We start from the raw sequence: 24,181 nt of genomic DNA, 5'->3' as shown, positions 1-24,181 counted from the left end.
TGGGCAGCTCAGACTGCAGAGCTGAGCCAGGTTCAAGGCCAGAAGGGATCGTTGTGCCCAGAAACCAGAGAATTTCACCCAGCGACTTGGAGCCAAACTTGTAACTTCAGCCTGGTCTGGAGCAGATTTGTTTGAAAGGTGTCAAATGTTCTCAAGTACAGAGAATCCACCAGTTACCTAGATGAGCTGGTGTAATAATAAACTGTCTCTATATGTGAGGAGGAGTAACAGCTCTCACGCTGGGTGAGAAGTGCGTGGCCCAGAGGTGCTGCTGGAGGGATGAACTTGTGCAGGTCAGAACCAGAGCAGCCAGGTCCTGGCCTTGGGAAGACAGCCCAAGCAGCAGCCCTGCCTGGCATGGTCAGGCCTGGGCTGGGCTGCCATGTCCCTGTCAGGACACTGCTTTGTCCCCATCAGGACACCTGCATGTCCTGGTCAGGAGGCTGCCCTTCAGCTCTGGCACAGCTGGAGATGCTCCGAGCGAGCAGGTTGGTGCTCTAAGAAGCACATTCTGCAATGTGGGAGGGATGGATTTGGGACTGTGGGTCCAGAGGAGGAAGGAACACCCAGAGATGTGGCCACAGTCTTCAGAGAACATTGCAGGTCTCTGCAGAGGGCACAGGACTGCTCAGAGCAATCACTGTGGTGGGGCAAGTGCTGTGCTGCCATCTCACCCTGGAGGTGCAGGAGCACCCAGGTCCCATCTCTGGAGGGGAGGAGCACAGGCTCCATCCCTGGTGGTTTTTGTGAAGCAGTTGGAGTGATGTGGGTGCCACTGAGCCTGCCCTGGGGAGGGATGTGAGGAGGTGACCTCCAAACGCTTTCCAGCTCTGCTTGCTCTGACGACATCACAGGTGGGTCACACCCGTCCTGTCCGACCTGCCAGGCCACACCAGGTCGAGTCACCTTCCCAGGTGAGCACCAGGAGCTGAGGAACACTCGGCAATGGCCCTGAGCCCAGGGAGCCCATGCTCAGGGGGGGCTGTCCCCAGAGCTGAACCTGGCACCACTTGTGCTAAAATTCACACTCTGCTCAGTAGCTCAGTTTTCCAAGAGCCTGGAGGCAGTTTCTTAACCACCAGCTGCTGTGATGTGTGCTGAGCAGTTCCTCTCACCTTCAGGTTTCCTGGCTTTGTGTTTTCTTTGATCTCGTTTGGGGAAGGCATTGGTTAAATAGCATGAACCAAATGGAGACTGGCTGGATGTCTGTATGAGTACATGGACTTGCCATTTATGATTACACTTGTTCTCATTTATGATTATGTTTTGAGACCTTTCACTTGACCAGTTTTTACTCTGTACATGAATGGCTTTATGGATTTTGTGCAGCTGGTTTTAATGGTGTGTGCTGCTCTGTAACTGTGTTGGCATGGTTACCATTGCCGCCAGGTACTGGCAGTCCCACCAAAAGTAGCCTCAGGCTCCTCTGATGACCCATCTCCACACTGGCTGGCATCAGTCACACTACTGTCCCCTTGTTCTTCACTGGCTTCTTGTGGTGGCTTTTCCACAGTTCTGTCCAGTGTGAGTGGTTGTAACTACAAGGGTTGTTGAATTTCCCGTTGCAGATTCTGACAAAGCCCGAGCTCTGGGGCTGCTGCCCTGCCCCAGGGCTGCTAAAAATCAGCACCTCGAATTCCCTCCGAGCTCCTGAAGGCAAGGGATCAGATCCTGCCACCAGCACGGCCGAGCTGCTGCTGCTCTGCTGTAACTTTCTCTTCCTTGCACGAGCAGGAGGTGTGTCCTTTTCACATGACCTGCTTCCCCGATGCTGGACACTAGTGGCCATGGAGCACTTCTGCCTTTCCTGCATCATTTCTTTCTGATTTCATGGTCATGTCTGGCAGTGTTGTTCCCCCAGCACGTGCCAAACCCCCCAATTTTTGTTGTGTTTCTCCATCCTGCAGGGTCAGCAGCAGCAGTCTCCAGGCAGTGGGACGGGGCCCCCAGATATGCTGAGGCTGGCAGAGACTTTCTGTCCAGATTTTTAAGGAGGTGCTGGCCTGGGGCCCAGGGTTTTGCCACGTGAGGAGCAGCCAGTCCAGGCCCAACAGTTGGTAGATCCAGCTCTTTCCCAGACTCTGTTGTTCATCTGTACTTTTGTCCCCCCGTGCTGTCCTCTCCTCCCTGCTGGCAGAATACTTGATGTTCTCTCCTCAGTCCCTGCTCCAGGGCCCTTGGCCTGGCTTGTTGCCTCTCTTCCTTTCTTCCTTCTCTCTCTCCACCTCTGGTCTTACCTGGTGCACCATGAATTGCTGCTAGAAGCAGATTTCCTGGGGAGGCAGAACGGGATGGGGAGGGGATTAGGAGGGTCCAAGCTCTGCGTGTTGGTTCAGGTCAATGGACCTGGGTCTGGGTTAGTTCTGGGTTGGGCTGCTGGGAAGAAGGATCCTCAGGGCATGTGAGCACGATTGCTTTCAGGCCCCAGGAGTGTGCTGTGCCTGAAGACCATGGGATGCATCTCAGGTAAAATCCTGATGGTAAAGGGGGTGAATTGACCCCTCAAATGCCCAGGTCCTGCTCCACCTCCTGAAGTGTGTCCCTGGCTCCCTTTGTTGGACATCTCTAAGAACTGCAAGCAGGCAAGAAAGAATGTATCCTCTGGGACACCTGTATCTTGGAGTGTTGTTGCATTGATTGGCTTCTGCCTGCCCCAAGTTGTCCTTGCCTTGACCATCCCCCTGGCTGGACTTTTGGTGATGGAAGAAGATCTGGGAGCACTGTGGGAACAGAGCAAGTAGTGTTGGCTGGTGGTGAGGTTGCTTCTGCCTTGTGTTGGCACTGTTCTTCAGCACAAGAAGGGTTGTCCAGGGGAAGTGATTTGGGACAGCAGAATATGTGTTAGGTCCCTCAGAAGATCTTGGCATCAGTACTGGCATGTGGAGACCCTTGTCTCTTGAGAAGGGGGTGGTGGGCTTTCTGTGGGGACATGCTGGGGTGTGTGAGGATAGAGGTGCAACCCTTTCCCTACCAGTCCCAGGAGAAATAGTGTTGGGAAGACCAACCTAGATGATGTTTTCATGAGTCCTGATCTTTGTGCCTCCTCAGAGACTGGTCTCCTACAAGGGGCAGTGCTGGAGCTGAGCAGGAGGTGCCTGGGCCAAACACAATCTGAGTTTCTTGACACTTCTCTCCTAGGGCATCCTCCTCAAGCGCAGTGGCAAGTCTCTGAACAAAGAGTGGAAGAAGAAGTACGTGACACTGTGTGACAACGGGGTCCTCACCTACCACCCCAGCCTGCACGTGAGTACTGCTCTGGGCTGGGCAGAGGAGTGGGCTGGGACAAAGCAGGGTCCTTGGTGCCGTGGGTGCTGCTGCAGCTCTTGCGGGTGTCGCAGTCGCAGGGAGGTGCTCAGGAGGGTTTGGAGCAGATGACAGCCCCAGTGTCTGCCTGCAGCAGGGCCCTCCACGGGGCAATTCAGAGCTGTTCTTTACTCTGGGGAAAACGTCTTCCCTGTCATGAAGACTGTCTCTGCAGTGCCAGGCTGGGTGGGAAAGGCTGATACAGGAACCAGCTCTGCACAGAATCATGCTAAGTAGATGCATCTTCTTTTCTCCCTTTCCCTTGCTCAGTCCATTAGAGCAGGGGTTGGTGCCTCCCTGCATCTGGGGTGAGGAGCAGGCAGAGAACTTGCAGCCACGGCTGATGGTGCCATTTGGGTGTGGAATAATTTTCCTGGCTGCTAGGTATTGGGTAATGGAGATGAGGTGCCTGTGCAGAGCCTGCCGAGCTGAGCTGTCACTCGATGCATCTCTGATCCTCCTCACCGCGTGGCTCGGGCGCGCAGCTGCCTCCCCATCCATCTCTGTCGCCTCCCCACTGTGGGGCTAATGACTTCTTCCCCATTCCCTCTTGAGCACAGTTTGCTGCTGAGACAGTGAGCCACGGACAGGCACACCTGTGACAGAGGCCACAGCACCCGCTGCAGAGCACGGGCTGCAGCAGGACAGGCGCTGGGCAGGCACTGGGCAGCAGCTGGGGAGCACGGGGCTGTTCAGGGGGTGCTGGAGCTCTCTCTGGGCTAAAGAGTGAGGTGCTGCAGCTCATGTGCTTCCTGAGTGCTCCCCCATCTCCTCAGGCAGGGCTGGGGAGCCCTGGGCCCTGCAGAGTCTCCTCCTTTCTGACCCCGTCTCTGTCTCACGGGCCCCCTGCTCTAGCACTGGAAATCCAGTCACTGCTTTTCCTTTCCTTGATTTGTGGCAGCTCTGGGGACAGGTTTTCTCTTGTAGTCCTTGATCCCTGTCCCATGCTGTGGCTCTGCAGTCCCCTAACTTTGTAACCCCATTTTTTGGTGGTTACAGACCCAAACTGGGAGGCAGTGGCTGCTGCTGGCTGCTCTGTGTGTGTGTGCTCACACGTGTGTGGGTTTATCACATTTCCACCAGCACATCACAGGTCATTATTACAATCAGCTGTAGAGGCAGAGTAATTTCTGGGATGTTGTTTAACCGCTCTCAGATGCTGCTGCTACACACTAGGTTTCTCTCCTTTTTACACTGTTTCTTCCTCAGGGGGTGATCTAGATTGATGTCACTTGCTTTCCTTACTGCACTTCTTCAGCATTTCATTTCATTACGATGTAGCCCCAAGCAAAAATCTGGTTTGCTCCCACCTGGTTCTCCTGATGATCCACAGCCCGTTGCTAAGAGCGGTGCAGGATGGGCCTCTCCTCCCCCAGGTCTCACGGAAACCTCTGAACCTTGCACCCAGGATGGGTGGGGTCGCACCTGACATGTTTACCTAGAGCAAGGACTAATTAATGACACGTGGGCCACAGAACACAGAGCTGCTTGCTGCCCTGCTCTGACTCCTGCAGGGATGGGGGTCAGTGTGCTCCCCCTCCAGCATTGTCCCCTGAGAACTGGGAGAAGAGCCATGACACCCACTGTGCCTTAGGTTTGTCCTGCCATGCTGACAAAGGCTTTGGGGAGCAGTGTGCTCTCGGGGTGAGCAAAGGCCCCTCTGCCTTGCCTTCCCTCTGGACACCTGGTTTGTGACCTGCTTGGAGGGCATTGGAGGAGGTGGCCCCAAAGAGGATGTCCCATTATATCCTCTCCTTCCCATCCTCTGGAGTGAGCTGGGAGGTGCTGCCGTGTGTTCATCACCAGGTTTGTATCCTGTGGCATGAAGCAAGTTTCCTTGTCCCTTCACAGGGTGACACAAGCAGAGCACGTTGAGGTTGGGCAGCCTGGGTCACTAAGGGGCTGTGTCACTGTGCTCCTGAGGAAAGGCACCTGCTTCTTCCTCACTTCCATTTGCGGTGCCAGCTCCTGGGCCAGCAGGCAGGGTCCTCAGTCAAGGAGACACTTGGCATCCTGAATTTCCTTCCTTGGGATGTGAAGTCCCAGCTTGTCCCCTGCCTTGCTCAGGGTGGCACAGAGGACTCGGGGTGTAGCAGAGGGGTCCCTGCAGGCACAGCTGAGCCCTGGGGGAGGAGAGACTTTGTCAGCCCCTGTCAGTGACTTCAAGCCCTGGAGCATCTTTGTGCTGCATTTGTGTTCCCAGTGGCCTTTCCTTGCATGATCCAGGGCAATTCTTGCCAGGGCTTCTCTTCTGCATCTCTGTCATGGCCCCTTCCTGTCCCTCTTGGAACCGATGTAGGTGCCCCAGGGATCAGCAGCTCTACCTTTGTTCTCTTTCCTCCAGATCTGCCCCAGATGTGTCTGCCCCCTCAGAGGAAGGTTACTGGTGGCTCTGGCTGGGTCATACTTCTGATTTCATCCAGCAAAAGCTTCCTGGTGGGGCTGTTCATCTGCTTCTGGGTGTTTATCACTCAACCAGTTTCTTGGCACCTCCAGCCCCACTTTGAAGTTTCCTTGCTGGGAGTCAGGCTTAGCTGGTGGGTTTGCAGTCACAGGTGGACAGAGAGTGTTCAGGTGAGCTGGATGCAGCCCTGACATCCCGTGTTCTGTGACTCCTCCTTGGAATTGTGCCTGCCTGGGCCTGTGCTGGGGACCTGTGGAGCGGTGCTTGGGTCCCACTCCAAGGTGCCACCTCTGCCTCCTGGCTGGAACAGGCAGCACATTCAGAGACTTTGAAGCAGGAGGCCTGGGCTGGAGCAGTGGGCAGCAGCTCCTGCTGAAGGCAGGAGAACTTGGGGGCCTGATCCCTGGATCCAGCACAGCTTTCCTCGTGGCACCTGTATTTTTCTTACCTCTCTGTGAGTGTGTTCAGTGACAGGAAAAGAACAAGTTCTGAGAAGAGACCGGTGCAGTTTCCTCTCACTTCCCCAAAGCCTTGGAGAGTGGATGCTGCTGGTGGTGAGGAAGGCATGTGGCTCAGCCCAGCTCCACTGGCCAGGCTGTGCTGTGAGAGCTGGAGAGAAAGCAGCTCCCATTTTGCAGCCAGTGGAGCCATTCACACAATCACCTTCTGTTAATTCTATCTGCAACATCAATTAAATTGTTTGTAGAAACTAATTGAATGTGGCTTAATCACACATCTTAATAGCTTTCCACGCTTTGAACTCGTTGTTAATTCCAGTAATAAAATGAAATGAGAGAACTGGCTGGGTAATTAGCGAGGAGGCTTGGGAAGAAATTGCAGTTTTATAGCATGCAATAAAAGCAGTGCGCTGGTGACCGCTCTCTCCGGCAGGCAGCCGGCTAGGGCAGCCATTGTGCTGAGGTAGGGAAAATCCTCCAGCCCCTCCGAGATTCCCTGCCCAGGGGTGCCACCAGGCTCCCACCCAAGCAGGAGCAGCTTGGAGCTGTCTTCGGTTGGGTTGGTTAACTAGGAGTTGCCTGGGGCACCAGAGGGGGTGTGTGTGTCTGAGGCCAGGTCCCCAGAGCCTGGAAGCGCAGGCGGGTGTGCTGCCACCCCTCCTCGGATCTGCTGTGGGGGCTGGATGCCTGAACAGGGGTCTGTGGAAAGAGAAGAGTCCAAACCAAGGTGTGGAGGTGCTGCTGAGAGGTTGTCACCCTTACAGGTGGTCACCCAAGGCCTCAGATCATGGCCCACGCAGCCCCCATTCACCTGCCTCTTGGGGCCAAGGACTGGGGGAACGGTTGCTCTCTAACTGGTCTTAGTCATGTCTTTATCTTCTTGGATTTGGAACCAGACAGGAACCAGCTTGGAGTTAATATTTTTGGCGACCTCCTTGTGAACTGGAGCAAGCCCACAGCTCCCTGCAGCAGCCACAGCCTACCCCTGGACAGTGTCTGCTGCTCCTCTCCCATCCCCAGCACCAGGGAGGACGTACCCGTGTCCCGAGTCCCTGGAGCCTCCAGCTCAGTTTTCAGTCCCTGCTGCCCAAGGTCTGCAGGGCAGGGCAGTCCCCTCTGTGCAGCTCTCTGGAGATCACATTGGTTGGGTCGTCTTGGGACATGAGACACATCAGAGAGGGTCAGGGGAGAGCTGCAGTGCCCTGTGGAGGGGTGGGACACAGCTCTCAGGAGACACTGGAGGTCTGCAGCCTTATTTTGAGGAGGCAGAATATTAAGTGTGCATGTGGAGTTTTTGGTCATGCAATCAATAGTTTACCAGAAGAAATGATGGAAGCACCAAGTTTTGGATACTGTGAAGCTGTGCAGGTGAATGAACAGGGAGTTGTCCTGAGTTGGGTGTTTTGGGCTTGAGTTGTGCTCGCTGTGACCTGAGAGGGAATTTCCAGGGATCCCACTGGTGACACTGTACTACTTTGTATTATTTTATTAGCTGTTGCAGCTGAGTGCTTTGATTAAAAAGACAAGGGATGACAGGGAAGAACTGCCTGCCACCTACGTGCTCTTTTGCTTCGTCTAATCTCTGATCCCCAGCCAGGCTTCCACAAATGGTCTTGTCATGGCACCCGACTGCCCATGACAGCGTCCCCACGTTATTCATGTCAGAGCTGACTTGTTCTGGGCACTGAAAGCAAGAGCTGGCACTTCCCTGGTGGCAGTTCTCAGGCACCCGTTAGTCCTGGGAAGAAGGCAGGCTGGAGTCAAGGCTTTGCATCCGTGCTGTCAGAAAACAGCTGGCTGTGGACCAAGGGAGAGCCACAGGGTCCTTTACCTCCATCCTGCCTGACTTGGGACTTGGGCAAGGGAGAGCAGCATGTGCTGAGCTCCCAGACCAGCTCCCAGTGCCAACTGGGCAGTCACTGCAGGGGGGGAATGGATCCAGGTGTTAGTTCTGCTGGTGTGGGTGAGAGGGGAGCTGAGGGGGCACTCAGGGCTGATCCTGAACTTTCTCCCTCTCTGCTCTAGGATTACATGCAGAACGTCCATGGGAAGGAGATCGACCTGCTGAGAACCACAGTGAAGGTCCCGGGCAAGCGGCTCCCCAGGGCCAGCACGGCGGCCGCGCCCGGCGCCAGCCCCAAGGCCAACGGGCTGCCCAAGGAGCGGAGCAGCACCCAGCTCAGCGGGGGCACAGGTGAGCAGGGGACCCCGGGGGAGCCCTGGTGGGGAGCGGGGCCCTCCTGCCCCAGCCCAGCACTCAGGCCAGGTTCTGCTGAGCTTTCCCTGCTCTTGGGGATTGTCTTTGGAGGTGCTGGTGCCTCTGCGGGTTGCAGGAGAGCAGCTGCTGGTGGCGTTTGTGCTGGTCAGTCTGCAGGACAGCAGAGCAGAGGGACTTCAAACAAAGGCACAGACTCCCTGAGAGGAAGCAGTTGAGTCTAATGAGCTGCTGTGCATGGGGGAAGCTGTTGTTCCCTAAACCAAAGGAAATCTCAGCCAGGGATGTCTCTTGTGCCCTGGCAAGTTCTCTTCTATTTCTTTCCTTTTTTTGTGGCCCCCTTTTTCTTTCTCACTTTCCCCTGGAGAAGCAGTATTGAGAGGGGTTTGTTTTGTAATTATTATTCTGTGTGCACATTCGAGAGGCGCAGCTGCCACAGAGAGTAGTGGGAGGAGGAGGTTGGGAGGCTCTTTGGTTTCTCATGGAGTTCCTCCTTACTCCCTCTCCTGCCGCAGGAGGTATCTCACCTTGCCCAGGGAGCTGTTGAACTCGGAATTTTCCTGCCCCAGTGTCCTAGGGCATTGGCATGCCTTGGCTTTATCCTCAAAGTGGGTATCCTTGGCCAGGATGGACAGTTCCCACACACAGTTCTTCCCCACCAGCTGTTGGCAGCAGTCTGGAACAGCAGGGGCTGGGGATCACAGGGGAATGCTGATCCTGCTGCTGGTAACAGAAATCCTTCCTGGCCTGGTGCTCACGCTGTGCCACGAAGAGGGAGCTCAGTGAGCACAGCCTGGTTTCTGTTCCGTCCTGCCCTGCGCCCCGCTTGCGTCCCGTGGTCAGGGTGCTGGGGCTGTGCTTGACAGCGAGCTGGAGCTGGGGACAGTGGGATGGGGTGCTGCTGGAGGGAGTGCCAGGGGCTGGCCGGGGTCCTCAGCATCACACACACAGGGAATGGGGCGTGCTGCCATCGCTGGCTTCGCTTGGTGCCAGGGGTGAAATAATAGGTCCTTCTGAAGGAGGTGCAGCTCCCCCGTGTCCTGCCGTGCTCTCTGCTGGGCTCTGCCATGCACACCATACACCCTCGCCAGCCCCAGGGTGCCCACAGCTCCGGCCCCTCAGTGCGGGCGCTGCCGGGACACTTCCTCGGGGCTCCTGCTCACAGGAGGCTGTTTGAGCTGTAGGAAGAAGTCAAAGACAAACCACAGGAAAGCTTAAGGTGGTGTCAAACCAAATGCCCACCTAACCCTGTGCACTGCTTTCAGCCCTCTGGGGCCCACTGGGCTCACGGAGCAGAGAGGGGGGACTTGGTGACCGATGGCTGCTGCAGGGGCAGCGCCGTGCAGAGCTGGTGGGGACACAGTGCATGGGGCTGACAGAGGGCAAGATAAATGTGAGAGAAGATGTGGTTTCCTGGCAGGGAGGGTGACGAGATGTTGGAATAGTTTCTCTGGAGAGCTGGTGCCCTCACACCTCCTTGGAGCCGTTTCCATGAGATCAATTTAGTTTCCAGGAGATCTGTTGCACTCCAGCCCGTGTGTGCACAGGGTGTTGGATGGAGGGACACAGGGGGCTGTTCTCATGTAGGAACCCATGGATTTGAGTCCCCTGTCCACGGGCTTCTCTCTGGGCCCCTGGGCAGAACAAAGCCCCTGTGCATCCTGGAGCACGTGGCTCAGCAGGCAGCTCAGCCCTGAGACAGCAGCTTCATCAGGTGGGGTGTGCCTGGCTGGGGGGTCTGCATGGGCCAGAAAGGCTTTGTCTCTTGCTACACAAATGGTGAGATGTTTTCTGAGGAATTTTTTCATCTCACTGTGATGCCTCCAAGGCTGTTGGCAGCTGGCAATGCAGTCACCACGGTAAGTGCCCTGAGATGATAAAAACCCTCTGAGGTGACTTGCTCCTGTGGGATTTGGGGTCAGGAAGGAGCCAGCCCTGGGTCATGTCTGCAGGGACCTTGCAGCTGAAGCCCTTTTGGGGCTGGGGGTGGGACTGTTACTGGGGTCTGACACAGGCTTTGGGCAGCTGCAGGCACATCACCTCAAATTTTGCAGTTCTCTGCCAGGGCACAAGGTAATAATCAGAGGACAGGAGCTTGGGAGAGCTGAATGATTTGCTGTTTTACACCAGGAGTGTCTGGTTTAAACCAAACTGCCTGTGTTTAGGGTTCAAAGCAGGCAGCTCTGGTACCTTTGTGACCTGAGCTCTGCCAAAGTTAGTGAGTGTGTTGATTAATGTTATGGACAGTAATATAATGTCCCTACATGCACAGTCCTTACCCAGGGGCAAGAAAAGAAGTAGTAGATAAAGGGGAGGAGGAGAAAAAAAAGATAAAACATCTCACACTGCCCTGCATATGGATAAATACACATACATGCTGGTGATGATTCAAAACAACCTCCCAGGTAGGTACAGACAGAATAACTTGAAGCTAAATGAAGTGAGAACAAGGGAGGAGCTTGTGTTTGTGCAAGGTGTGGGTTGCACCCTGGCATTTAATTGAAGGCAGCTTTGCTCTAGTCAGAGTTGGTTTTATTTTAGGTTGCATGTGTTCCCATTGCGACCCTGTTTCCAGAGGCTCAGAAGGTTGTCAGGCTTGGAAGCTGCCTCCTGCCCACCTGGGGCTCTCTGCTGTGTGCAGACACGGTGCTGCTCGTGCCCCTGGAGGTTCTGCAACCTCCCTCCTCAGGGGGAACCACAACCCAGCCAGACACAGCCTGGGTGGCCCTGCTGAAGCAGGGGTGGGACACAACGACCTCCCCAGGTCCCTCCCAGCTTCAGCCATGTGTCATTCTCTATAGTGGTTTTGTCAGTATTAAAAATGTGTCTCCAATCCTGTAAATCCTGAGAGATTTGGTGCAATGATGGCCTAGAAGTTCTGTCCTCAATTAGAAACATTTTTTTTCTTTATCCTCAGAAAATACATTGGGATTTGATGGAAGTTTTGGAAGTTGGTTACTGAAAGCTTGGGAGCACCTCATCTCCTCCTGGGCTGTCAGGAGCCCCTGCCAGGCTGGTCTTTGCCTCTCTGAGATATTTTTTCTTCACTTTCTAGCTGTAATGTCCTCCTTTCTGTAGTACCCATACCAGAATGAATTCTTGTATGAAATTTTACTGCTAATGAGACTGTCCAGAGACAGAAGAGTAGCTGAGATTAAGCATAGGTTCTGTACCAGGTTTGGAGCTAACTGAATGCAGATAATCAGCATTAGTACAACTTGTCATAGAACCATAGAATGGTGAAGGTGGGAAGCGACCTTAAAGACCATCAGGTTCCAACCCCCCTGCCATGAGCAGGGACACCTCCCACCAGACCAGGCTGCACAAGCCTCATCCAACCTGCCCTTCAACACCTCCAGGGATGGGGCAGCCACAGCTTCCCTGGGCAACCTGTTCCGTTTTCAGCTGAGCTCTAAATGAAGCCCTTGACACCAGGGAGTGCTGAGGCAGGGCCTGGCCCATGTGCTCCTTGTGGAGCCCCACGCTGGGGCCTTGTGGGCTCAAGAGGCACGTTCCTCATCCGTGTCTTGACACCGGGTTTGCTGGTTGTGCATCGTGGTCACTGTCTTCCTGGTTGTGTCCTGGAAAGCCAAGAGGATGCCTGGGAAGTGCCAGCCAAGGGGAGCTCATCCAGAACATTTTGCATATTCCTTCCAGAAGCATTTCTTGTATGCCCAGGTATTTCCAAGGTGCTTTCCTTCTTTTCCCCTTGTTCTTTGGACACTTGTTGCATGGAACCACTCGACCCTCTGATATTATGGTTCAGTCATGCTGCCTGCTGAGCTGTTGGGTGTTCCTGGCACAGTTCTGGCTTATGGTGAGGACTCTGCTGGACAACCCCTGAGGAGCAGCACGGGCTGGCACACAGCTTGCGTGCAGCTTTGGGGGGAGAGAGTTTCTGTGTGTGGACAAAAGCTTGGTCATGACAGGGGGTCTCAGGACTGAGGGAGGGTGTTGCACAGGGCTGACACAGTGTCCCACTGTGACAATAATCCCTTCAGTGGCACAGGTGTGCGAGGGACAGCGATGAAACAATTTGTCTTTTCAAGCCATCCCTCCTTTGTGCATGCTTCTGTGGGCCAAATGTCCTTCATCTGAGTGGCCTTATCCTGGGAGCCACACGGGGAAGAGGGGATGATGTGACACTGGATTCCTGAAAAGCTGCAGGCAGGTGGGATTGGGGAACTCGCCTTGATGAGCGCGCCTGAACATCTCGTCACTTGGATGGGAACATATTGTGACTGATGTGCATGAAGGCCAAGAATATGTTACGGGTATAAGCAATGTGTGGATATATGATTTGTAAAGTGTTACTTTTCATAAAAAAAAGAGCCCAAGAAGCGCGTGGAGTAGCAAAGGCACCTGTTCCTCACCAAGCCATCAGTGCCACGTGAAATGGGAACACAGGCAGGCCTTGGCAGGAGATGCACCACAGGCAGCTTGAGGTGACAGGGGAGGGACACCAGGGTAGAGGCATGGCTGGGTGTCAGCTTCAGCATGGCAGTGGTTAGTTGTGGGGTGCAGGGGGTGGTCCTGTGGGTGCTGAACCCCAGCTTTTGGAGCTGGGTGCAGACATGAAGTGGTCTTGCTGATGGATGCTAAGACAGCATGACATGTTTTTACTCTTTGTAATCATTTCATTCTGAACTTGGAGTGAAAAGTCAGATGTTCTCAGATCGTGTGGTGAATATTTGTTTCACAGTGAAGTCTTCCTTCTTGTTGAGGGAAGATGAGCTCAGTTGGAAAATTCAGGGGGCATTGTGTGGAGAAGCACTTGCTCATGCTGCAGACCAGGCTGCGTAGAACTAGGCACAAATGCTTACCCTTATTGTCAAAGACTCCCAGAGACTTTGAAGGATCCATCTGTGCTTTTCTGTCTGTCTAATTTTCCACAAGTGAAATGAGACCACCAAAAGCACCTTGTTCGGTCAGAGCATCCCTGCATCTGGGTTTGGAGTCAGACATGTCCTCAAAGGACAGTGGAACTTGCTAAAGGGCCTTTTTGAAACCACTATTAGACATTCTCCACAAGCTGTGGGAACTGTGGAGACTTCTTAGGTCTCAAAGGAAGAGCACAGGTGGGTACTGGCTTTTGGAGACAGCTGGGAAAGAGCTCCTGGGAATTACTGCCCAGTCCTGTAAACCCTGGGTCAGGGGAGATAGTGCTGGCTTGGCCCCATGATGGAAACCCCTTTGTTCTGGGTTTGGGGCTGGAGCAGCCCTGGGCAGGGGCTTCTTTGCCCCATTTATGTCTCATTCCATGTGTTTTTCTGGCTTTAAGAATGAGGGCAGCTCTTACCCAAAGTGCAAGCTGGATGAAAGGGAATTTTTTTAACTGGGAAAGGGCAGATGGCAGCACAAGAAAAATACAGAGGTGATGTCAGTCAGCATGAAAAACTCAGCTCAGCTCAGCTGCAGCCCTGGGTTCTTGCTTTGCAGAGGGTTGTAGGGACCTACTCCAAAGCAGTCAACACAGAGTTAAAGGACATGAAGGATATTAGTGCACGTTTAGTGCACACGGGGGCAACCGCCAGAGCACCCCAGTCCGTGCCTTGGCACTGCTTTGCAGCTGGGCAATGTAAAGGGAAGCTGAGAGCTGAACACTGGAAAACTGCCTTCGAGTGAGAGGTGGAAGTGTAAGGGAAAACCAGCAGAGATGGCTGGGATCTCTGGGTGGAGCAGCTACAGGGAGTGCAGCTACACAGCAGTTAGGAGCAGAAGACTGCCAGGTCCAGCAGGCAGAGGCAGTGCAGCTGTCTTCCTTTCGCCAGGAATGCTGAGCAAAAGCAGTAGTCCCCGGGGAGGTGCTCCAGCCAGGATTGCACAGGCAGCCAGGCTGGGAGCTTGGAGATGGGAGTGAAGCAAACACAGCCCGGGAAAGCCAGGGCATGGTGCTGGGAGGGAGGCTGAAGGAGAAGGCTCAGCCTGCTCTGCAGGGGCTCAGTCTGGGGCTCTCCAGCCTCCCGTGGGATCTGCTGCCAAGCGGGTGGGACAGCAGAGATGGCACCTGTGTCTGTGGGGTGGAGGAGGCCGAGCACAGTGAGCTGAGCTGGGCTCCAAGCAGGGCTGGGAGCGTAACCACTGGGGTCATGAACGTGGGGAAGAACTGGAAGGGGCTGGTGCTGCTCGGCCACCCTCACCCTGAGGGACGGGAAGGGCGCTGGGTGTGCTGTGGTGGCAGAAGCACTGCTTAGGCTGCCGTGTCCTGCCCGATGCTTCTGTTTGCTGCCCAGTGACGAGGGTCCCACTGTGCCCTGGTTCCCAGGGCTGGCTGGGATCCAGTGGCCCGGCCCTGCAGGGGGAGAGCCCTGGGGAGAGCACGGGGCTGTGCGGGGCGCTGGGAGCCTGTGCCAGCTCACACGGGGAGCCCGGGACGGGGCAGCGCTGCCTGCCCGGGCAGCTGTGGGATCTGCCGGGGTCCAGCTGACACCGTGTTCCCTTCCAGAGCTGGTGGCGGGAGGAGAGGGCTGGGCCACAGCCTGGCCGTGGCGGGGGCAGTGCGGAGGGTCCCCCAGCCCGGCCCCCCGATGCTCTGCCTCTGCCGAGGGAGGGTTGGGCTCCCCCAGGCCGGGGCTGCTGAGCCTGCTGTGATCATGTCACGTCGGGCTCCGTCGATGTTAACATCTCATTATCTTTGTTACTGTAATTACATTATCCGCTGCTTTATGCAGAATTATTCTCCGAGGACTAATTGATGGATCCATGTTTAATTCATTAATCATTAGCATCAAATTCGACAATTACAGTGCACACTGATTGTGGAATTTCAAATGTAATGAGGGAAGAATTAACAAAGAAAAGGGAAAACCTGTTTCCCTGGCATGCCACTGCTCGCCACGGGGGACAATGACATTGAGGGAAGAAGAGGCAGCAGAGAGCAGGGTGGTGCAGGTCATGGCAGAGGGGAGGCTGGTGGGATCACCTTGTGCCATTCTCCTCTGCACAGTGTGTTCTTTCAGGTCAGAGCAGGGCCATTAATCTCCTCCAAAGGAGTGGGTATTCGGGTCCTGAGGAGCAAAAGCTCAACTCTCACTCCTGCAGCAAAGTTGCCTTCTCCTCCCCACATACAGCCTCCAGGTGCAGGAGCAGCACCTCTCAGAAACATGGCAGGTTTCTGGGGACACCAGGAGCATCCCCAGGCACACGTGTGCTCACACAGCTTGCAGGGAAAGCCGGCTGGTCAAGGTGTGTGTCCTCAAAATGAGCTTTCTGTCCCCGTAATCATGTGGCTGGTCTGTTCCCTGCAGGGTGTGTGGGCCCTGCTCTTGAGCCCTTGGCTGCCTCTTGTCAATCCAGCATTTCCTTCTCTGAGGCAGGAGTCCTGTAGCTCTGCTCTTTATTTTGTGCCTGGTGACAAGCTAGCAGGGAAGCCCAGCAGTCTTTCCAGTCCTGCCCCATCAGCCAGTGGATCTGCTGGTCCCAGGAACCAGGGTTGGTGCCGTATCCCTGCACGGCTGTTTCAGCACCAGAGCTGGATACTCTCCTTCCCTCCCTCCAGACGTGGTCTCCTTACTTCTGGAACTGAGCTGCTCCTGCTTCATATTTCAGTGGTCCTTGCCCCTTCAGTCAGTCTGAGGTTGTGGACAGACCTTCCCTGGCACTTTGTGTGTTAGTTAAACAGCCAGAGATCAGAGGGTCATCCAGTTGTTCTGGCTGGAAAAGACCCTTAAGATCATCGAGTCCAACATAAACCCAGCCCTGCCAAGGCCACCCCTGCCCCATGTCCCTCAGCACCATCTCCAGGGCTTGGAAACCCCTCCAGGGATGGGAACTCCCCCCTGCCCTGGGCAGCCTGGGCCAGGGCCTGACAACCCTTGCCAGGAAGGAATTGTTCCCCAGATCCAACCTCAACCTCCCCTGGCACAACTTGAGGCCGTTCCCTCTTGTCCCAGGGCTTGTTCCTGGGGAGCAGAGCCCGACCCCCCTGGCTCCAACCTCCTCCCAAGCAGTTGCAGAGAGTGAGAAGGTCTCCTCTGAGCAATAAGGTTTCCCTTGCTTTGTTTTCTGTTGTCACCCTTGACTGAACCGTGGCACCTGGCTGCCAGCTTGTGCCCAGTCTGCATCCATGCAGAGCAGAACAGTTGGATCTAAGTGGGATCTCCAGCTGGGTTTGCCAGGCACGCAGCCCCGGGAGCTCCTCTAGAGCAACTAGGAAAGTACAATGGTAGTTCCTGCTGATCAGCCAAGGGGAGGTAACTTGGACATGGGGACTCCAAAGCTGAAAGGCTGAGGGTCTGTCCAGGTTGTTTGTTGGTGTGGGACCTTTATCCTTCCCAATCAAATGTTAAAGGGTTGTTTGTAGTCTGAAGATGGAGCAGACATCAGAGATTTTGTAAATTTATCTGTAATTAATACTTTGAGTCATGAATCATGTATAAAATACTACACATTCATATGTGTATTATAAATTCACTATAACATTCATATAGTGGCCTCTTAGGAATGTTTATCTGGCTGCCTGGAGTAGGAGGATGAATCCAAATGTGGGGTTGGAGCCGTCACATTCCAGACTTTGTGCTGAGTAGAAGCTGTAAGTTGTTGGTACTTCCTGGTGGGAGCAAGGAGATCATCAGGATCAGGAGTGATGTGAGGCAGGACAGTTCCAGCAAACCTTGGTGTCCAGTTCTTGTGGTGGGCAAAAGCCTGAAGGGCCAAGATCAGCTCAAGGTTTTGTTTGCACAGGCTACAGTTACGGTGCCTTTTGTCTTCCCAAGTGTTGTAGCTCTTCTCTCAGCTCTGATTTTTTTCTTTCTAAAAGAGGCAAACTGAGGCAAAGAGATGGTAAAGCCAAAACTGTCCAAAGCATCTCCTAACTGTGTGCCCCCAGCTTGGAGCCTAAGAATTGCTTTTTCTTCCCCAAGAACTCAGCCTTTTTCAGCCCTGTAAAGTGTAGCTGTGAGCAGTGAGCTCCTGTTTATCAGTCGTCAGAGTCTCCACCTGGGCACTCAGAGCAGGAGGAACACGTTATTAGTGGCTGGTTTTGACAAGTGTTGGTATAAGTGACTTGAACAGTAGTTCTGGGAATTTTACAGCAGTGTATGGATTAGATCCCAGGTCCTCAAAGGAAATACTCAGCTCCTTAACCTTGGGCTGCCCCTGCTTTCCCTTCTGCCTTTTGCTTTGTTCTTTTGGGCACCTTGATCCTGCAAGAGACCTTTTAGAGGTCTTGCAGAGAACAAACCACTCCAGTCCTTGTTTCCATCCCTGTCATGCCCAGGTCTGGGCTGGTCCCTGGACTCCCAGTTCCCCCCCAGCCAGTGGCCTTCACGTGGGCAGGAGATGTGCAAGCACTGCCTGGTGCCACGGCCACCCCAGTGCCTGGAGGAGGTGGTGGTGGTGTAGAGCTGTTGGTTGGCCCTGTGCTGAGCACGGTCTCTCAGTTTTCCTGTCTGTACAGCAGGAATGGCTCTGCCACGTCCCTGCTTCCCAGAGGGACACCCCAGGCCTGGCACCCAAGGACAAGGTGCAGTGCTGAGCTGTGCTTCCCAAGCCGCTGGGCAAGGCTGCTCCACAGGGAGGTGCCGTGTGCTGGTGGCAGCACCATTTGCACATTCTCCCCATGGTTCTGTCTCCCTTCAGCCAGGGAGCTGACTCACTGCACCCACAGGCATCAGGGTGGTTTTACCCAGAGTGAGTCTGCCCTGGGGGCTGGAAGGACATGCTTCCTACCAGGGCTGAAGTCAGAGGGGCGAAGGCGTTAGAGGTTTATCTGGAGCAGGAAGGTGCAGGCCAGCACTGCAGGTCTGCCCTGGGCCCTGCTGTGGCACATCAGCTGGAACTGCTGATCTGCTGGTTGTGAAGTGCAAAGGCACAAGGAGCTGCTCAGCTGGGGCACCCTGGGCGCTGCGGGAACATGCAGAGTTGTTACTGAGTTGTGCAAATTGGATTGTGTTTGCACCAGCCCAGAGAGGAGAGCTGGGGGGCCTGTGAGGCAGAGCAAGGAGCAGCTCTGATGGGATCCCTCCTGAGAACCCACAGCCTGTGTTTAGTCTGTGGCAGCTCCTTGCTGCCAGTCCACGTTCCTCATTACATCTGAAGACCATTTCATCTGCATTTGAGCTATTACAGGACAGTACTGGTGGCCTATTCAGTCATACAGAACAACTATTCCTGTGGTGTCATTTCCCAGCTGTACTGGGACTCTGCAGACATTTCCCACGATGCTGCAGCTCTCAGGGAGTTGATGACCCAACTATCTTGAACATATCGAGTAGCTTCATCTACCACTTGGTTTTCAGAGGGCCTTATGCTCCCACTGTCAGATCCTGACTCCTCTCTGGAGCGAGTGAGCCAGGAATGGTGCTTGGGAACAGAGCTGCCTGCTTCACCCTTGCTGGGAGCTGTAGGAGCTGTTGCCCAGCCATGAAATTGAGGTGTCAGCTCCTGCCCAGTGGCTGGGGTTTGGTACAAGCGTGGGGTGAAGGGCAGCATGGTCTTGCTTCAGACTTGCTCTTCTTGTGGGCTTCTTTTGCCAGAAATCTGGCTGCCCTTCTCACCCCCAGAGCCTCGCTGCTCGGGAGGTGTGCGCACTTCGCTCCTGAGACCTGCAGGTTGGACACACTTTGTTGTCAGGTTTCTAAAGGCAACTTCTCTGGTGTGTGACAGGCTGCTCTGGCTATTCCCCTTCCAGTTGTCACCCTCATCCCCAGCTGTCTTCCAGCAGATCCAACCCTTCTACCTTTTGCCCTTTTGACCACAGCCAGGGGTGCCAGACATTCCCCAGGAGTGTGCAGGGTGGACGTGCTGGCATGTGACTTGTACCTGTGACCTTGGGCTTCACCCAGTGTGTAGAGCTCTGCCATCCCCTGACAAACCCTGTGCCCAGGGGACATGTGGGACCTTCTCAGGTCCTTCTCCCGGGGAGCTGCAGCCCCCCACACTGCACCCTGTCTCTAGGCACAGGCTGTGCACCAGCCCCAGTGTCCCCATGGGGACCTGCAGGTGCAGCCACGTCCTGTGGAGGTGGCCAGGAGTGTTGTGAGAGCACCCAGCCAGGCTGGGCACATCGGGATCACAGAATCGTTTTGGTTGGAAAAGACCTTTAGGATCATTGAGTCCAACCATTAACCTAGCTCTATCAACCATTAACCTAACTCTACCACCCATTACCTAACTCTGCCCAGTCTAGTGCTCAACTGCCCTGGCTTTGCTGTGCCTCCTGGGTGGGCTGCCTTGCCCAGAGCAGCCAAGGAGTGAGGCCGTGCCCTCTGGCCCCACCTGGAGCTCCTGGTCCTCAGGGTGGGCAGAGCCCTCCAAGGGTGGGCAGGGAGAAGCTCTCAGGAGGGCTCAGAGCTCGGAGGGAGCTGCCAGTTCCAGCTCTGCTCCCCACCCCAGCTCCCTCTGCCTTCCCTGACGGGAAAGCAGAGATTGATTTTTCTCCAACCTAACAGTATAATCACTAACCCTAATTAGAGATAATTACTAGAACTTGATACACTTATTACTTGCTAGAACACTAAAGGAGCTGTGCATTGCAGGGCTGAGCAGGAAAAAAGGCTTCAGAGGAAGTGAGGAGGAGAGGGAGAACAGAGGGGAGAAAAGAGCAAGGCAGCCCTGAGGTGGTGATGGTGAGGGCCCTGCCCAGGGCAGGCAGGTGGCCAGGGCAGCCAGCAGCCCTCATTCCTACCAGCATCCTGCATTTCTGAACATCTGGTCTGGGTGTCTTGCACCAGGCACCTGGAAAAATGAAGCTAGTATAATTAGTAGCCACCTGTGAAAATCTCAGTATAAGTAACTTGCCAAGGAAGATGTGGTGAGAGGGTAGCTGGTGTTCTCCTGGGGTGGACTGAGGCCTGCTTTCAGAAAAGCTGCTTTCCCCTCTACACAGACCAGGCTTGTGCTGCAAAAGGAGAGGGGCAGGGGAGCAGCTTGTACAGTCAAAAGGCTCATTCCCTTTCTGCTATCTGCCAGTCTTGCTGCCAGCTCCTCACTCCTGGAGTGCAGGCTCCAGTTCTGCTCCCCTCCCTGCCCTTTCTTCTGCTCCCAGGCACCGGTGGGGCCGGGGTCTCTGTTCTGCTGGTGGGCAGTGAGCTGTCCCACAGGAAGCTGCAAAACCCCATGGCTAGCAGGTCAGGGACAGAGTCATTCTTCAGGCTTTGCTCCAGACAGGTTTTCACAGGAATGGATCTCTCTGTCACTCCCAGGGCCACAGGCTGTGTCCTGGCTGTCCCCAGCAGGAACAGCACAAACCTGTGCAGAGCCTGGGGCCACTAAGGTGATGAAGGGACTGGAGCATCTACCATGTATGGAAGGGCTGAGAGAGCTGGGGCTGCTCAGCTTAGAGAAAAGGAGGCTGAGGGGGCATTCATCAGTGCTTGTAAATGCCTCCAGTGGGTGTCAGGAGGATGGGGCCAGACTCTTTTCAGTGATGCCCAGTGACAGGACAAGGGGCAATAGGCACAAACTGGGTCACAGGAGGTTTAACCTGAATATAAGAAAGTACTTCTTTACTCTGAGGGTAGCAGAGGTAACAGAGCCCTGGGACAAGCTGCCCAGGGAGGCTGTGGAGTCTCCATCCCTGGAGACATTCCAAACTTGTCTGGATGTGACCCCTGGGACCTGCTGTAGGTGATCCTGCTCTGGCAGGGAAGTTGGACTGGATGATCTCCAGGGGTCCCTTCCAGCCCCCACCACTCTGTGGTCCTGTGATTCTGTGAACCTCAAGCTGACCCGTGGTCTCTCTTGGCATCATACACCCCGGAGGGTGTTGCTGTGTGCCAGGCAGCCTGGGTGTGCAGGGTGAGCAGGGATGTGTCAAACCTGTTCTGAGCGAAAAGCTTCAGAAACAGGAGCTGTGTCAGAGGGTACGATGCAGTTGTAGCCTGGGCTGAGCAGCCTTCTCAGCTGCTGGCCTTCGTGAGCTGGGAGCACCTGCTGGTTTTTCATCATTCACTGCAGTACTTGTCCAGGTCCACGCTCTGCAGCAAACCCAGGAAGTTCTGGGTCTGCTTCCTTCCTTCCTGCAATTTTACACCAGGCTGAGCTTCCTGCTTCCCATTGTGCCTGCAAATGTTGATCTGTATTGTTGCAGCCTTCTAGCAGCATCCGTCTCCCTCTGCCAGCCTGGTGATGTCTTTTGGACTTCTCAGCTGCACAGAACCTTTTCTGGTTTGTATTTTATACACTATTACTTGTATGTTTTCTGCAGCTCATGATTTCAAGTCTCTGTGGAGTCTGTAAGTGACCCCTCTGGTCACATTCGCAGACCAAGGAAGAGATGTGACACAAGGACTATTTTTCCTCCATTCACTCCCCACTGCTTATTCCCATCTCCTCGGTCTGCATGTCTCAGAAACAGGTTCTGAAATATTTTTCTATCACATGTTGGAGAGTAAGTGACAGTATCATGGTAATAATACTGGAGGACTTAGCCAAGTGACACTGAAGCTTCCTCAGGCTTTCTGGATCCCCCTGGTTCAGAGCAGCAATGCAGCCCCCATGGAGACTGCCAGGCACCCTCAGCTAAGTAGATGGGGTGAGTGAATTACAAAAGGAAAACTGAGTAGTGGCTTAGATAAAAGTAACCTTGACTTCGTCATACTGGTGTTCAGGCAGAGTAAAATTCAAATGAGAAATAGAGAGTGTTAAACACACACAGGCACAGACACACGCACACAAGAATATATATCTGAGCCAATTTCACAAAGCTGAAAGCAATTATGAGCCAGGTCGTTTGGGAGAAAGAAACAGAAAAAAAAAAAAAAAAAGAAAGTGAGGCATAATTAGGAGTTTTTTAGGAACATTTTACAGGATACTAAAAAGTTAACATCAAGAGGAAGATTGCACTGCTTAAAAATGTATTAATCTGGGTTAAGAGGAGATGTAAACTATTAATTCTCTGTCCAGGTGCAAAGAATGAGAGGAGGTGGAGGGGAGTGAGGTGAGTTGTGCCAGCAGATATTGTACAACTGTGTGTCTGCATCTCTGTGTATATAAAAAGCAATCAAAATAACAGCAACACGATTAATAATCAATAAGTATGGAGCAGGAGTGGAAAGCTCCAGCAGGCAGGTGGTTGGTAGCACCGGTGTGGTCCTGCCTGGCCAGCTGGAGCTGCGCTGGAGCCTGGCTCTGCCATGGAGCCCTTTGCCAGAGCTCCACAGACCAACATCTGCTGGGAGTGATTAATGGTGAGCAGCCCTGGCAGTGACCCTTTGGGCTGTGTGGGAAGCCTTCCAGCTCCCGGCATTCCCAGACCTGCTGGTTGCAGCCACACAAAGGGCTGGTTCCCCTGTTTGGTCGGGGCTGCTGCGGAGGAGCCTCTTGCCTGCCCAGAGCTCGGCACCAGCCAGGCTGAGGGAAGGGGTTAGTGCATTCAGCAAGTGATGCTGTTGGTAAAGAAGCGAGGAGGAAAGCCAGTGATGAGGTGGGGGCAGCAGCACACCCCAGCTCTGGGGGCAGCTGCCCACCCACCCACCGCCTCTCTCCAAAGGGCCTCGGTGCCTCGGCTGGTGGGACATTGCCCAACACATCCCAGAGCTGCTGGTCAGTGGACTCCTGCCTGAGCCTCTCCTCTCTGCTGTCTCCCGGAGGGAAGACTCTCTTTCCTTCTCCCTCATAGCTGCTTTACTGAAAAACAAGACAAATCTTGCGCCTCAGCTCCTGCTGTTGAGCCAGTTATTGAGCTCAAAGCAGGTCCCATGTCCTCCTTGGTGCCTTTTCCTGCCCTGGTCTCAGTGGTAGCTCAGGGTCCCTTTCACCAACATGTCCTGCCTTCACACTCACCCAGTGCCTTGCACTTGGTGAGCTCCTGCTGCAGCAGCTGCCTTGTCCACAGCATCTTCATCCCTGTATTGTGGTGGGTTTAGCCTGGGAATCATGAGAACAGTCACTGTTCATAGATCTTACCAAGTTCCCAATCTTCAGCTTGCACGTGGTCCATGGAGACTCCACATAACATACAAATAAAAGTGATGGATTTGGTATCTGAAGCTCATTTCCCAGCTCACCTTCCCCCCTCTTGGTTAGTTTCAGGAGCCTGCATTACCATGCTTGCACAAGGGGATACAGAACAGGTAACCAGCCGAGTTAAAGACAGTGAAATGATTTTTTTTCAAGTTTATTAGGAACTAATGAATCCTAAAAACAGCATTTGTTCATTACTGTACGGAAATAGTAGAATGGCTAATAAGGAAAAAAAGAGAAGTGTTCAGTGAACAGTTTGGTGTCTGGGAAGAGGCAAGATGATGTATCTTAGCACAGAGTGATGAATTCTTCATATCCAGCTGTAATTAGGAAGCATATTAAACAGCAGGTAGGAGATGTAGATATGTTTGAATCAGCAAGTCTGAATTATTTAATTCAGGAATTCTAGAAGATGTGGTCAAGGTCTTTCTGAAGTGTTGATGGTGACTGTCAGTTTTGGGATGGAGAGGACTTCTAGAGGCTGAAGTTCATGGATTTCATGTTTCCGCAGGATGAGAATGAAACTGAGAGACTGGAAAGGACTCAGAGAATGGCTGGAGCACAACGAAACACTTGCAAAATGTGCCTTGTGATGAAGGATTCAAGGAGCTCAAATTAGTTTATCAAAGAAAAGGTTAAGAGATTGTTTCAACACCATCTGTAAATACCTGTGTAGGAACAAAAATTTGGTAACAGGGATCTCTTTATCAGACAAAAATATACCAAGCTCCAATGACTGGTAGCTGAAGCAAGACAATTCAGACTAGAAGTAGGGTGCAAATTTCAACAGTGAGGGTAACTAACCACTGGAGCTTCTCACCAAGAGTTGCTGTGGTTTCTCTGCCACTGACACTCCCCTAATCATGATCAGCAGATTTGCTGAAAGATGTGTTGGAG

General features: G+C 53.8%; 1 protein-coding gene across 2 annotated transcripts in view; it reads left to right on the top strand.

The window, feature by feature from the left end:
• AGAP3 (ArfGAP with GTPase domain, ankyrin repeat and PH domain 3) overlaps window positions 1-24,181 on the top strand; it is a 117,430-nt gene that overhangs the window by 72,239 nt on the left and 21,010 nt on the right. For both annotated transcript variants that reach the window (XM_051611000.1, XM_051610999.1), the window contains exons 10-11: window positions 3,139-3,243; window positions 8,191-8,359. In XM_051611000.1, the coding sequence (XP_051466960.1) occupies window positions 3,139-3,243; window positions 8,191-8,359 (274 nt within the window). The remainder of the gene's footprint in view (window positions 1-3,138; window positions 3,244-8,190; window positions 8,360-24,181) is intronic.

The sequence above is a fragment of the Apus apus genome, chromosome 2 (genome assembly GCF_020740795.1).
Source record: "Apus apus isolate bApuApu2 chromosome 2, bApuApu2.pri.cur, whole genome shotgun sequence".
Classification (NCBI taxonomy): domain Eukaryota; kingdom Metazoa; phylum Chordata; class Aves; order Apodiformes; family Apodidae; genus Apus; species Apus apus.
Note: the sequence above shows the minus strand (reverse complement) of the source record. Positions and strands in the feature narration are given on the sequence as shown.